Source organism: Alternaria viburni (assembly GCF_023758015.1).
Source record: "Alternaria viburni strain BMP 2772 chromosome Unknown scaffold_29, whole genome shotgun sequence".
Lineage (NCBI taxonomy): Eukaryota > Fungi > Ascomycota > Dothideomycetes > Pleosporales > Pleosporaceae > Alternaria > Alternaria viburni.
The window spans coordinates 444,514-458,788 of NW_026055798.1; the positions used below are offsets into that span (position 1 = coordinate 444,514).

The window sequence follows — 14,275 nt, forward strand, 5'->3', positions numbered from 1 at the left end:
GTGCAGGGCAAGGAACTCAATTGGCAGCATCTTTACAGACGCGACTGGTGAATGAAGTCCATAGGCGCAAAGTGAGCAGCATGGAATCGGCGTGGTCCCGTCCGCGGTGGTCACTGCACGTGAGACTCGGCTAGTGCGTCAAAGCGCGGCCGCAACTCTTTGTCGCCTTCCGTCTCTAACAGCACGACGCCCTCACCACCACCCCACCCGCCATCACCAACGGCCGCTCTTACCTACTTAGAGCGCGTCTTCCACCTCGCCGACCCCGACAGTGCTCCCCCGAGCGCTTTTAATACGCGCGCACGCCTCCGACCCCGAGGCGCGACCCGGCGAGCCCCCGACCCCCGTCCGCCCTTTTCACGGGTACGACTCTCCGACCGCATCTCTTTCCGCGCGCGGCGCGCACTCAGTCTTTCACCAGGCGCCACAGCTCTCGACGCAGCTACAACGGCAGTCGCACCTACTACTTAATACGCGGAGGAACCGCCCGGCGTGGCCACCGCGACCGCCGACCGATAGTTCTCTCACCCGCAGTCCCTTTCTACTTCAACCGCCGCCAAGATGCCTCCCGGCGCCCCACAGGTGTCGAAATGTCCGCTCCGGACGATCAAGGAGATCCAGTTCGGGCTGCTCTCTCCCGAGGAGATCAAAGCCATGAGCGTGGTCCACATCATCTACCCGGAGACCATGGACGAGCAGAAGCAGAAGCCGCGCGAGCAGGGTCTCAACGACCCCAAGCTCGGCACCATTGACCGCATGTACTCGTGCGCGACCTGCAAGGAGGACATCCAGACCTGCCCCGGTCACTTTGGTCACATCGAACTGCACACCCCCGTCTTTCACGTCGGTTTCGTCGTGAAGATCAAGAAGCTGCTCGAGACTGTCTGCCACACGTGTGGTCTGATCAAGGCTGACTTCGTAAGGCTTCCCGCGGAAGACAGAGACTCCAGATCCTAGATTTTCGTGCTCATGCTAACTGCAATATCAGAACCATCCTGACTGGGCCGCCGCCGCCAAGACCAAGGATGCGAAGAAGCGTTTCGACAAGATCTGGCGCATGTCCAAGGGCAAGACCGTGTGCATGCAGGATGTGGACGACGGCAGCGACAAGAACAAGCTCCCCAAGATCGCCCACGGCGGCTGCGGCAGCAAACAGCCAGACTCTATCCGCAAGGAGGGTCTCAAGCTGACCGGCACCTGGAAACAGAGCAAGAAGGACGACGACGACGGCCAAGGCGACCGCAAGGAAGTCATCACACCGAAGCAGGCGCAGACTATCTTCAAGCTCATGTCTGACAACACACTCCAACTGCTCGGTCTGAACGCCGACTACGCTCGCCCCGAGTGGATGATTCTCGATGTCCTGCCAGTACCTCCACCTCCGGTTCGCCCCAGTATCTCCGTCGACGGTACCGGCCAGGGTATGCGTGGAGAGGACGATTTGACCTACAAGCTTGGAGACATCATCCGCGCCAACGGTCGTGTCGCAGAGTGTCAGCAGGAGGGTTCGCCTGCTCACGTAACTGCCGAGTTTGAGGCTCTTGTCCAGTACCACGTCGCCACTTATATGGACAACGACGCCAACGGTGTTCCACAGGCTATGCAGAAGTCTGGCAGACCGCTCAAGACTATTCGTGGTCGCTTGAAGGGCAAGGAGGGTCGTCTTCGTGGTAACTTGATGGGAAAGCGTGTCGACTTTTCCGCACGTACTGTCATCACCGGTGACCCTAACCTGTCACTGGACCAAGTCGGTGTGCCCCGATCTATCGCACGTACTCTGACATATCCCGAGGTTGTCACCAAGTTCAACATCAGCAAGTTGACGAACCTGGTGCGCAACGGTCCTAACCAACACCCTGGTGCCAACTACGTCATCAAGGCCGACGGTGTCCGTCTCGACCTCAAGCACAACAAGAACCTCGACGACCTGCGGTTACAGTACGGTTGGAAGGTCGAGCGCCACATTGACGACGACGATGTCATCATCTTCAACCGTCAGCCCTCGCTGCACAAGGAATCCATGATGGGACATCGCGTCAAGGTCATGCCCTACTCAACATTCCGTCTCAACTTGTCCGTCACATCACCCTACAACGCCGATTTCGACGGTGACGAGATGAATCTCCACGTCCCCCAGAGCGACGAGACCCGCGCTGAGGTGCAGAACCTGTGCATGGTTCCCAAGCAGATTGTATCACCACAGAAGAACCAGCCCTTGATGGGTATCGTGCAGGACACGCTTCTCGGTGTTTACAAGATGAGTCGTCGTGACAACTTCATCCCCATCGAGCAGGTCATGCCCATCCTCATGTGGGTGCCTGATTGGGATGGTATTGTTCCAGAGCCGGCCATTCTGAAGCCCCGGCCTCTCTGGACTGGTAAGCAGATTATCAGCATGGCTTTCCCACGCGAGGTCAACATTGAGAAGAAGGAGGCGGACTCCAAGCCAAATGCATACAACGACATCGTCGACAAGTCGTTTGCTATCAAGGGTGGTCAGCTGCTTTACGGTCAGGTCACAAAGAAGATTGTCGGAGCCTCTGCAGGTGGTGTTATTCACATCATCTTCAACGAGCTCGGACCGGATGCAGCAGTCAAGTTCTTCAATGCCTGCCAGCGCATCTGTAACTGGTGGCTTCTTACGTACGGTTTCAGTTTCGGTGTGGGTGACACCATCCCAGACCCTGCCACCTCCGACAAGATTGCCTCCGAAATTGGCAAGTCCAAGGCCAAGGTTGAAGAGATCATTGCGACGGCTACTAAGGACGCGCTTGAGCCCATGCCTGGTATGACGATTCGTGGTACATTCGAATCCAAGGTCCAGAAGTTCCTCAACGAAGGTCGTGAGGGTGGAGGTACCGCGGCTCAGACCAGTTTGAAGGACTTCAACAACGTTGTCCAAACTGTCGTCTCCGGTTCCAAGGGTTCCACTGTCAACATCTCTCAGATGGTTGCCCTCGTCGGTCAACAAGCTGTGGAAGGACAGCGTATTCCCTATGGTTTCAAGTACCGGACACTGCCGCATTTCTCCAAGGATGACTACTCGCCAGAGTCTCGTGGATTCGTCGAAAACTCGTATCTGCGCGGTCTTACGCCATCGGAGTTCTTCTTCCACGCCATGGCTGGTCGTGAGGGTTTGATCGATACAGCAGTCAAGACAGCTGAGACTGGTTACATTCAACGTCGTCTCGTCAAGGCGCTCGAAGATGTCATGGTCAAGTACGATGGAACTGTGCGTAACTCTATGGGAGATATCGTTGAGTTCATCTACGGTGAAGATGGTTTGGATGGCGCACACATTGAGAACCAGTCCATGGATATCCTCATGGCTTCCGAGGCCGACTTTGAGGATGGATACAAGCTTGACGTTCTCACGACGGACTACCCGGAAATTCCAGTGTCGAAGCTGGAGGGTGCTACTATGTTCCAGGGTGACGTCGACGTTCAACGAGCCCTGGACGAAGAGTTCGAGATGATCAAACTTGATCGTCAGACTCTCCGCAAGAATGTGACCGACGAGAACCTAGAGTCCTTCCAGTTGCCGCTCAACATTCAGCGTATGATCCGGTCCGCTCAGGCGCGGTTCAATATCAACCCCGAGAAGGCCGTCAGCAACCTACACCCCATCGAGACTATCAGACAGGTGCAGGAGACTCTGGAGCGATTGGTTGTCATTCGTGGCACCGACGAACTGTCAAGAGAGGCCCAGAGCAGTGCAACGTATCTGTTCAAGGCTCATCTTCGCGCTCGTCTCGCATACAAGAAGCTTGTCGTTCAGCATCGCCTAAACAAGGAGGCCCTGAACTACGTTCTTGGTGAACTCGAAGACCGCTTCCTCAAGGCCGCTGTCGCTCCTGGTGAGATGGTAGGTGTTCTGGCCGCGCAGTCCATCGGTGAACCCGCTACACAAATGACGCTTAACACTTTCCATTTTGCCGGTGTGTCTTCTAAAAACGTCACTCTCGGTGTGCCCCGTCTCAAGGAAATTCTGAACGTCGCTGCCAACATCAAGACTCCGTCTATGTTGGTCCGCCAAACAGACTCCAAGGCCAGCCAACAGGATGCCAAGCGCCTGCGAAGCACCATCGAGCTCACAACCCTCCGCTCATTGACACAAGCTGTTGAACTTTACTACGACCCCGACATCCAGTCCACGTTAGTTGAGGAGGACCAGGACATGGTTGAGTCCTACTTCATTCTTCCCGAAGAGGACGAAGTCATTGAGTCCCAGTCCAAGTGGTTGCTTCGAATCATCCTCGACCGCAAGAAGTTGTTGGACAAGAGTATCACCATTGGCGAAGTTGCCGGCAAGATCAAGGAAGAGTTCAAGCCTAATCTGGCAGTCATCTTCAGTGACGAGAACGCCGACGAGCAGGTCATGCGTGTTCGTTTCATCTGGGACCAGAACCTTCAAAAGGATGACGAGGATGAGGACGAGCGTGACGAGCGATGGATGCGCAAGCTTGAGAAGCATCTTCTCGATGACGTTACGCTACGTGGTGTTCGTGGTATCGAGCGTGCTTTCATCCGAGACCACATCACTACCGTTGAGTTGGCAGACAAGTCTCTTGTACACTCAAAGAACAAGGACGAGTGTAAGGAGTGGGTGCTCGATACCACGGGTACTGCACTGGCCGAGGTGCTTGCCATTGAGGGCGTTGATGCCACCAAGACCTACTCCAACTCTTTCATCGAGATCCTCGCTGTTCTTGGAATCGAAGCGGCTCGTGCGGGTCTTCTCAAAGAGCTTGGTATGGTCTTGTCCTTCGACGGTTCTTACGTCAACCATCGTCACATGGCCTTGCTCGTCGACATCATGTGCCAGCGTGGTCTTCTCATGGCCATCACCCGTCACGGTATCAACCGTAACGACACTGGTGCTCTTATGCGTTGTTCTTTCGAAGAAACAGTCGAGATTCTCCTGGAAGCTGCCGGGTTTGGTGAGCTGGACGACTGCCGTGGTGTATCTGAGAACATCATGCTCGGTCAGTTGGCGCCTATGGGTACTGGAGAGTTTGACGTCGTCATGGACAACGCCATGCTTCTCACCATGGTGGAGGACAACTCCAAGATGATGGGTGGCGCTGCTGGCGCTGGCAACTACCTGAGTGACGGAGCCAACACACCCTATGACTTGGGCTCTCCTACGTACGAGGGTGGCATGGGTGTCGGTTCTTACGATCAGGTTTCGTTCTCTCCTATGGCTGCCGCTGGTGGAGGTGATGATTCCGGTGGTCTCACTGACTATGGTCGTATGTACGGAGGTGGTGGTTTCAGCCCCGGCGGGTACGACGGAGGCAGAAGCCCGGGTGGTTCAGGCTTCACTGGCATGTCCCCTGGCTTTACCAGCCCAGTGTCTCCAGGCTTCTCACCAACCTCGCCTGGTTACTCGCCTACCTCGCCTGGTACTGCCAGCCCTCGTTTCGCCGCAACATCACCAGGATACATGGCTTCGCCGACATCCCCGCACTACTCGCCTACATCGCCTCGATACGGCTCACCCACATCACCGTCGTACTCGCCCACATCTCCTGCTGGCTACTCCCCGACGTCGCCTCAATACTCTCCCACATCGCCCAACTACAGCCCCACGTCCCCAACGTTCATGGGTGGCGCCACGTCCCCCGCGTACAGCCCGACTTCGCCACAATACAGCCCCACATCGCCGCAGTACAGTCCCACAAGCCCTCAGTACCAAGCGAGCAGCAACAGGCAGTCTCCGACTTCACCCACGTCGCCGCAATACAGCCCGACGTCTCCTCGCTACTCGCCCACGAGTCCAGCAGGCTCCTTCTCACCTACCTCCCCGCGCTATAGCCCTACCTCTCCGGGCGGAGCGTACTCTCCTACGTAAGTACCCCTTTGGTCATAGTTGTAGACAACCCTCCGTTTATCTTGCACGTGCTAACGGTTATTCCAGATCTCCAAAGCAATAGTTGGCTTGATGGCGATGTAGGTATCGGAGCCTTCTTTTTTCTCTCTCGATCTCTTCTTCTAGTTTTTGTGTATGAAAATGTTCTTTTCCTCCTCTCTCTCTCTCTCTTTGCCGTGGATTGATGACATGTTTGTGCATGTGTGGGTGGTACGCTGTTCCTTTAACTAGGCTCACGGCATTCCTCCTTACTACTACTACCATACAACATGAACATGACATCCGCGCAACGAGTGATGAGGCTTTTCATGCTTTTGTACCACTATTATCCGAAGCTGCACGGTTGTGGCACCAAAAACCTGCTTGTTTTACGCGTTTCTTTTGCTACTTGTCACGCGGCTCAAGATTGCATATCAAACACCCTTCGTCCTTCCATCTTACGTCAAGGGTCGTTTGAAATTGGCGTTCAATCATTGCTTGCTTTTTACCTTTTCGGAAGAAAATTGCGCACGGGCGTCTGGGAAGCGGAGCGTTGTTTAATCGAGTTACCTACTGCTTTGCGCGCCCTCACAACATAATCGGGGGCTTTTACATGTTTGCATGTTTAGAAAGATCAGACGGACTTGCTAGCCCGATACAAATTGCGTTTCGATGGGGCTTTTTTTTACTTGCTGGAGGGAAAATGAGACGCATGAGATGGGAATATAGAGTAACGTTGTTGCGTTGCTGCGCGTTGGCTGAGTCTGGGTGCTGAGTAGATAATTAAGAAGAAATATGACGATGTTATTGTCAATTGGTTTTTGTTGCGTGTTGTGGTTTTGGTCTCGGCAGCCGCGCGATCACGTGTCTTGGTAGTGGGCTGGCCCTGCTTTCCCGTTGGGGGTCGCTTCCTCACGCTTCCACCTTACTCCATTCTCGCCCTTCCGGTTGCAAATTGCTATACATCCTGGCGCCTTGTTCCTACGAGCGTCGCGAATCGAGCTCGTTCGCGGAATGACGCAAAGGTAAAGGCGCCGCGCTTGCTGGACAGCTGCCCGTGGTTGCCGTTCGCGAGCGCGCGGCGAATGTACTTACCTCCAGGTTGCCATGTTAGCAGGTGCCTCACAACAACTTCACTCGCCATGATACGATGCGCGTCATTGCCCACGCTTGGACGATCGAGCCGTGGCATAGGACCATCGACCGCCTATTTACAACTACAGGTGCATTTCTTTCAGCATGCCTCGCTGCGTTTCACCAACGTCGCAGGCAGCAGTCTACGCACGTCTTCTCTCAATCCACTTGGAAAGCTGTTATACGTCACCGACTAGAAAGAGATGGTTTTGGGATGAATCTGATTATACTTTGCATTTGCGCTACACGAAAACACAACCATCAGGCTCGCTATATTATGCTGGGCACCGGGTTCGTGAGAATCAAAGACAACACCAACCGCGTGTACAAAGCGTCCCTACAAACGAGTCTTTGGGTGTTTTGGAAACATGAGCGAACATGACTTCAAGAACCCGGACGCTCCTTGATCGAACTTAGGACTTTTGTATAGTCCGTCTTGCCCTTATTCGTCTTGAGATTGTTTGGATTACGCTTGGCCTTGGCGTCAAGGTCTGGATTACCTGGGGCTGAATTGCTCACGGCCTTCCTGGCGTTGAGAATAGTGGCAGACGCAGAGGGTTGGGGCGCGGCGTTTGATCTGTCCTCGCGCAAGTAACTTTTGTTTTTCAGCGCTCTCTCAAGGTTGGAGACTCGACGTTCCAATTCTTTGGCAGTCGCAAGCTCGCCTCTTTCGTACGCCTCGACAAACTTAGCCTTGACCTCCGCAATTTCCTCCAGGACCTGCTCCTTCCGCTGGGAATCCGTCAAAGGGGTTGCTGGAGCTCCGGTATCTTTGATCATACCATATGTGACGTTCTCACCCCAATTCATGAGATCATAGATACGGTTTGGGCCGTCCTTGTATACTGCTTTGGGGTGGTCTGTACATTGCGGCGATCTTACGCAGAACGCATTCATGCACCTGACACGATAGACTTCACCCTCGTACGGAAATTCGATCCATTCTAGGCAAAAGCCAAACTTGCCAGCCTTGAAAGCCGCACGGTTCTTAGTGCCCTCGCCGGGCACGTGGTGGGATGAGTCGAAGCATGCGCCTGTGGCACCGTTCTTCACATCATTGTTCCAATCTCTACCTCTCCAAACTCTGACCGTCTTAGAATAGAGGTCGTCAAGACTTTTGATGATGAAGTCATCCGGTTGTGTCTGCTCCGTGAAAGTGAGTCGAGGAGGGAGTGGCTTGACCTTCGTTTCATTTTTCGACTCCGAAGCGCTGTGCTTACTGTTCCAACCCTTGAATGTGGGCATTTTGAATTACCTCCTAGTTTTAGACCGGCAATATTTGTTATTCAAAGGACTGGAAAGTACAAGGGCTTTAAAACGGCTGTGTGTTGAGGCCGAGGATACGGATGGGATGGCGGTCCTCAAGACTGGGTGCTCAAAGAATAAGGGACGGAAAGATTCGGTAAGAGTGGGTATGTATCACAGGTTTAGGTGCTCTGTGTGTGCGTATGTTCTTGTCAGAGGGGCTACAGCTTTTGGTCGAAAGGTTGAAAGTGCTGCGAAGGAGAGCTGGTTGTGGAGTAAACTGTGCGCGTATACTAATAGCAGAGAAAGGACCTTTTGATATACTGCGAGGCACCAAGGGTGAACGCAACAGTTGCAACTGGGTTGCCACAGTCAGCCTTGTCACGCTTGCCTACGCTCTGGTGGTACACCTTTCACCAAGCTAATGAAACATAGAAGACCTCGTACCGATTCTAGAGTTCACGGTTGACTTTCACACATCATACAGCTGAGAGACTATTACATCCACAGATTCGGACAGCTTCGGGTCAACATCAGACACGAAGACATCCCCTTCTACGTTATCGGCATTTTAGAAGATCAAAGACATCATCTGCAATGTAATACAGCTAGGTCTTGGTCCCGTACCTTGTTTCCTTCATTGTGAAACTACACGGTATGTGGTATGTGGCCGACACAGAACCGCGAGATGTCTTACATGGTCCAGAACCTAGAGTTGACCGCTTCAGTGATCGAAGAAGCGCTTACTGTTCATTTCACTCACATGGTAGAAGTTTGCTGACAAACACCAAGGCTCAGGTAGTGGTCTTGGTTCAGTACGCCGATGCTTCCTGTGCACGAGCGTCTGTCATTTCCAGCGTGATTCACGCACTGGTCCCACAAAAGGCCCAGCCGTACTAACGTACATTCACTGTAGTTGCGACCCTTTCTCAATATACATTCTCCCCTTCGCGCCTTTGTCGCTACTGGCCCTTTGTCTAGAGTTGGCGACTCAACCTCCAAAACAGCGACACTCACTCCTTGAGATACCAATACTTGACCAACGAACTCCTTTCTGTGCGCGCAGAGCATCTCGAACGGAATCAGTATACCTTTACAACAATGTTCGATTTTAAGAACAAGAAGGGTGGGCGCGCGGCGACTACGACCTTGCCTTCCACCACCAACACGTATGATGCTACTCTGCGTAGCCCACTAGAACGGGTGTTTAAAATCGGCAAAGCCATAAAGTACTCATTATCTACTACCCTGGGTCGCAAAACTTCTGAAGAGCCGTCCTTGACGAAAGAGTCGAACTCTCCGATTCGTCTACCAAGCGACACGCCGACAGCCACGACGGGTTCTTCTCACACTTCAGAAGCCTGTAATACTGATCCAAACTCGCCATCGTCTTCAAAGTCAACGGCTGCAACCGAACATTCTCTCCCACGTCTTAGCTGCGGCGAGAACTTCTTCGTGCCAGGCATCTCTCTTTCTCCCGAACTACGTTCGGATCCAGAGCGATCACCAATCCAGAAGCAAGACAGCCTGTCTGTGCACTCGCCGGTACTTATCGCCCGCGAGGTCCCAATAAATACCGTGATCCAAACCGAAGGCCAGATCTCTGCGAAGCCAAAGCAGCTTCCCGTGAAGAAAGAAAAGACACTTCGTTTGCCCGGCTGTCTGAAGGCTTTCTGGAAGAAGATCGCTTTCACACAACATAGGGCCTCCCGACCCTCCAACTCCGATTCAAACAAGCCAAAACACAATGACGCCGCTATTGACTCGGGTACATATCCTGATGCTAACAAGGACAAGCATTGTCAAAGCGCGAACACCAATAAAGACGTTTCAGATGAAGGTGACGGCCCGCGTTGCGACTTCAAGACGATTGAGGCAATTCCCGATGCAAAGTACCGCGAACTGATCAAGGCCTGCGATCTTTCGTCTTCGCCCACCACTACTGTTGACGTAGTGCGCCGTGCGAAAGGCACTTTCAATGCAGCGACTTTCGTCACTGTTTGTGAAGGCGAGCAGACTCGCAAGTACGTTGTCCGCGTGCCTGGCCACGGTACGCGCGCACACTGGCAGGAGGAAGACTCCTACGTGTTGAAGAACGAGGCTCAGCTAATTGAGTACATTCGAAAGAATACAAACGCACCTGTTGCACAGGTCATTGACTACTCTACTGGGCACGACAACGCGCTTGGTTTTCCGTACATCTTGATGACAATGTTACCCGGCACGCCTGCTAACAACATCTGGTTTCCAGAAGATTATCCCTCCGTCGATAATGATCTTTTCCAACATGCGGATGTCCCGCCTCCCCATATCGAAAAGAAGCGTCTCAAATTCCTACGCTCTTTGGCACGGGTAATGATTGAGATTCAGACCCTTAAATTCGAGGCCATTGGAGCACCTAACTTCGACGACGACGGCAAACTCACCGGTATTGGACCCACGTGCCACTGTACATACGAAGATGGCGATGAGGTTTTCAAGCGTCCACCGGCTGCTACAACTGAGGAGTACATTCGAGCCCGCTTTGGAGCCAAGATAAGACAGATGAGTGCTGACAACATCGAACGCCTATGCAACGAAACATGGGAAGAAGACGATGGGCGTGAAGAACGTGGCGTCCGAGACATCCTCTACTTTATTTTCTATCACCAGTCGGTGTTCCGCGGGCAGCCTGGCGAGACTTTCACCCTCCATCACGATGATCTAGATCTGCAAAACATTCTTTGCGACGACGAGGGCAACGTAACAGGTATCATCGACTGGGACAACGCGATGGCAGCACCACGCTGCATCGGCGCCACAGCCGTCCCCATGTTTCTCCGAAGCGATTGGTTCCCAGAATACACGTTTGGCCTCGATAAATCGCCGTACATGGCATGGAACCACGAACACTACCGCGAGATCTACGCTGCCGCCATAGCAGAAGCCAGCGATGCCGAAAACGCAGAGTTCACGCTCAAGTCGGGTCTCTACCAAGCCGCTGTGGCTGCAGTAACCCAAGGTGGGTACGCAGAGGGCCTCATAGACAAGTTACTCCGCGAGATACCTCATTGTCGTTTGAATTATTGGACGTTCATTAGGGCGCTGGGTCGGGGTGGCTGGGTATCTGCGGAGAACTTGCTCAAAACGCATTTTGCGCGCATCTTCGAGCCCGTGATGCCGCCTGAGGGTCTTCTTGAGGCACTGGATCAGGAGCTGGAGATGCAGACTACTTGGTGGTCGTGCTGTGATGAGCTGATCGACTTTTATGAGGCTGAGAAGGGGGTGGATGAGGATGAGGAGGAGGATAGTGCTGAGGAAGCAGAGCATGATACCGCTGCCGTCTCAGGTTGAAGGGACAGAGAGTCCAAACCTCAAACAACATACCGCGCCCCACTACCGGAAACCGACGATAGCCAACTTTTTCGATTGAGCATCCAACTACTTGAGACCTCATCGGCTTGTGCATATCGCAAATGTTCAGGAAAGAAGGCTGTCCTACCATCGCGTCGCCGTATGATACAACGCCTGGCTCACTCACACGTGCTGTTTCTCCACGGGCAGCACCTTGAAGTGAACCACCGGCGTAACGTAACAGACTCTCAATAGTTGCATGCTCAACTATGATGTTACACACGCTTGGAAAGTTCACGGTAGTTAACGCGTAAAGTTCATTTTCGATTCTGTTATTGGTCATTAATAAATATACATTAAAGTCAGTCATTTCCTAAAGTCATGAAGATACGTATAGAACATATCGAAAAGCAAATAAACAATGCATGATACCGGACCGCGCGATAAGATGTGACCAGATTCGTGTTTCGCGTTGGCAATTTATGAGGATATGCATTAACTACTTAGAAGGACCAGCCAGACGACGCATTACTGACGGTACAATCTTGGCCCTAATCCCAAACACCAAAGTTGCCTCGATCTACAGAATGGTGGCCTCATCGCCGGCGGTCCCGATCATCCCGGCGATAGCGATCCCGACTCCTCTCCCGACGGCTGTCACGATGGCGATTTGGGCTACGACTGCGCTCTCTCCTCTGATTGTACCTTCCATCATCACCATCGCGACGTTCGCGCTTGGGGCTCCGACTACGATTTCGCTTGAAGCGGTCGTCGTGGTATTCCGTCCTCCGTTCACGCCTCCGCGTGTCGTCTCGTCGTTCATCTCTACCGGAATCCCTCGGCCGTGGCGCGGTATCTTTTGAAACGTCGCGATCGACCACCAGGTTGTTGACAACAGAATCCGACATGATCTGGCGTCCGGAGCCGTCACGATACTGCTTCTTCTTCTCGAGGTTGTCGATACCACCGAAACCACCGGCAGCCCGTCTCCGCTTCTTGTTGGTAACGTCCCGCCAATCGTCGGCAATCTTGGAGACGGACTGGGAGAAGTCGACGTGTATGCGGTGATCGTCGATCAGAACACCATCCATCTTGAAATAAGCCTGCTCGCAGTCCTTCTGATTGGTGTACTCGATAAAGGCGTACTGCAGGCTGTCACCTGTGCGCTTGTCCCTGATGACCTCGCAGCTGAGAATCTTGCCGAATCGCGAAAAGATGAGCTCCAGATCCTCGTCTTGCGTCACTGGGTTGAGCTTGCACACGAACAGCACGTTCTCAGGCGGTGCGACTTCGGCGAATGGCAGATCACCTACCATCTCGAGCGTGAGGGCTTGTGCGCGCGCCTCACGTTCTCTGCGGACCTTTTCCAAGGCTTCCGGGTCGTTGTCCTCCTCGAGGTTCTCATCGTACGCGACGCGGACGGTGGCGAGCTGCGCGGCGGAGGGTACAGGGCTCTCGGGTGGCTCCACGAGGCCGGCGGGGTCGTCGTATGGGTCGTCGAGGACGACTGTGTGTAGTATGCGGATGTCTTTGAGTGGCTGGCCCTGGTCATCGATATATGCCGTGTTTATCTTCTCCAGCGTGTCAAAACCCTCTACCACTGTTCCGAATATGGCCGCCTTGCCGTCCAGGTAGTCGATGTTCTGTCCCAGCGTTATGATGAACTGGCTGCCGGCGAACCGCTCGTCTGGATCTTCGGGGTTCGGCGCGGTCGCCATGCTGACGGTTCCCATCTCGGCATGCTTAAGCTTAGGCTTGAACTCGGGTACGAACGTCTTCTTCGCGGGCTGTGCGGGGTCGAGCAAGCCCCATATTGAGCGGCCGCCGTCGCTGTCTTTGGAACCAGGGCCGATGGGGTCGCCAGTTTGGAAGGAGAAGTTTGGTTGGACGCTATGAACGGGGGCGAAGTTGTAGTACTTGACTTTGCACAGCTTGAGAAAGCTAAGGCGACAAATTGTCAGTGTCTGTTTATGCTCAGCTTGGGGCGACAGCGGGATGGAGCATGCAGCATGCAGGTGCGAAAACCCAAGGCGCGCGATGGGGATTGGATGACTTACTTTTCACAGCATCTGGGCGCATCGTCGACCAACAGGTCGATGGTGATATCTCCGAGTGACGTTTCCAGCAGCACAGACATGGTTTGGGCTATGTTGTGCCGAGAACGAGTGTTTGTCGCAAAGGTTCGCCAGCGCGCGCGACAGTATCCGAGATCGCGTAGCCCTGACGCTTAGTCATCATGACGTAACGCCCAATCTGGTCTAGCTCCAGGTACATGTCGCGTTTCTCCACCTTCACGTCTCGCAAGCTGCTGAGCCAATACTCCCTGGGCAACGTGCCCCAGCAGCCTTCACATCAGCCCGCGCTTCAAATCGTCGTTTGGTATCGCTTGTCCACATGCAAGAGCAGCGTCCTGGTGCATACACTACCGGCGTTGACAGATCGAACTTATGATGCACCTGAGAGATGCAGGCTTCCACGCTTGTCAAGCCATTGTCCGGAAATAGTGCGAGTACCAAGAAAGAGCTCTGAGCAATTTTGAGAGGCGGACCGTTGAGTGCTACCCGGCGTCTGACGGCAATCCCTGCACACAGATTCGGGCAGCCACTGCATTGCCTGCTGCATATCGATCCGAAATCCCCGGCCCCGTCTGTCAGGAGCACTGGACCAAAGGGCATCGTTTTGTATATTGGGCATATATCCCCACCACCGGCT

The 14,275-nt window shown here is 53.7% G+C and overlaps 4 protein-coding genes across 4 annotated transcripts; 2 read left to right on the forward strand and 2 right to left on the reverse strand.

The window, feature by feature from the left end:
* Positions 1-561: 561 nt before the first annotated feature.
* J4E79_010311 (DNA-directed RNA polymerase II subunit RPB1) lies at positions 562-5,854 on the forward strand (the record flags this gene model as incomplete). The annotated part of the gene is made up of 2 exons (XM_049359150.1): positions 562-918; positions 989-5,854. 2 exons carry the CDS (start codon positions 562-564, stop codon positions 5,852-5,854), a joined length of 5,223 nt encoding a protein of 1,740 aa, XP_049206528.1.
* Positions 5,855-7,369: 1,515 nt separating this feature from the next.
* J4E79_010312 (uncharacterized protein) lies at positions 7,370-8,230 on the reverse strand (the record flags this gene model as incomplete). Its single annotated transcript, XM_049359151.1, has 1 exon — positions 7,370-8,230. One exon carries the CDS (start codon positions 8,228-8,230, stop codon positions 7,370-7,372), a length of 861 nt encoding a protein of 286 aa, XP_049206529.1.
* Positions 8,231-9,331: 1,101 nt separating this feature from the next.
* On the forward strand, positions 9,332-11,563 carry J4E79_010313 (uncharacterized protein; the record flags this gene model as incomplete). Its single annotated transcript, XM_049359152.1, has 2 exons — positions 9,332-9,459; positions 9,667-11,563. The coding sequence occupies 2 exons, from the start codon at positions 9,332-9,334 to the stop codon at positions 11,561-11,563; spliced, it is 2,025 nt and encodes a 674-aa protein (XP_049206530.1).
* A 596-nt stretch (positions 11,564-12,159) lies between these two features.
* On the reverse strand, positions 12,160-13,700 carry CYP6 (Peptidyl-prolyl cis-trans isomerase cyp6; the record flags this gene model as incomplete). Its single annotated transcript, XM_049359153.1, has 2 exons — positions 12,160-13,504; positions 13,621-13,700. The coding sequence occupies 2 exons, from the start codon at positions 13,698-13,700 to the stop codon at positions 12,160-12,162; spliced, it is 1,425 nt and encodes a 474-aa protein (XP_049206531.1).
* Between the last annotated feature and the right edge of the window lie 575 nt (positions 13,701-14,275).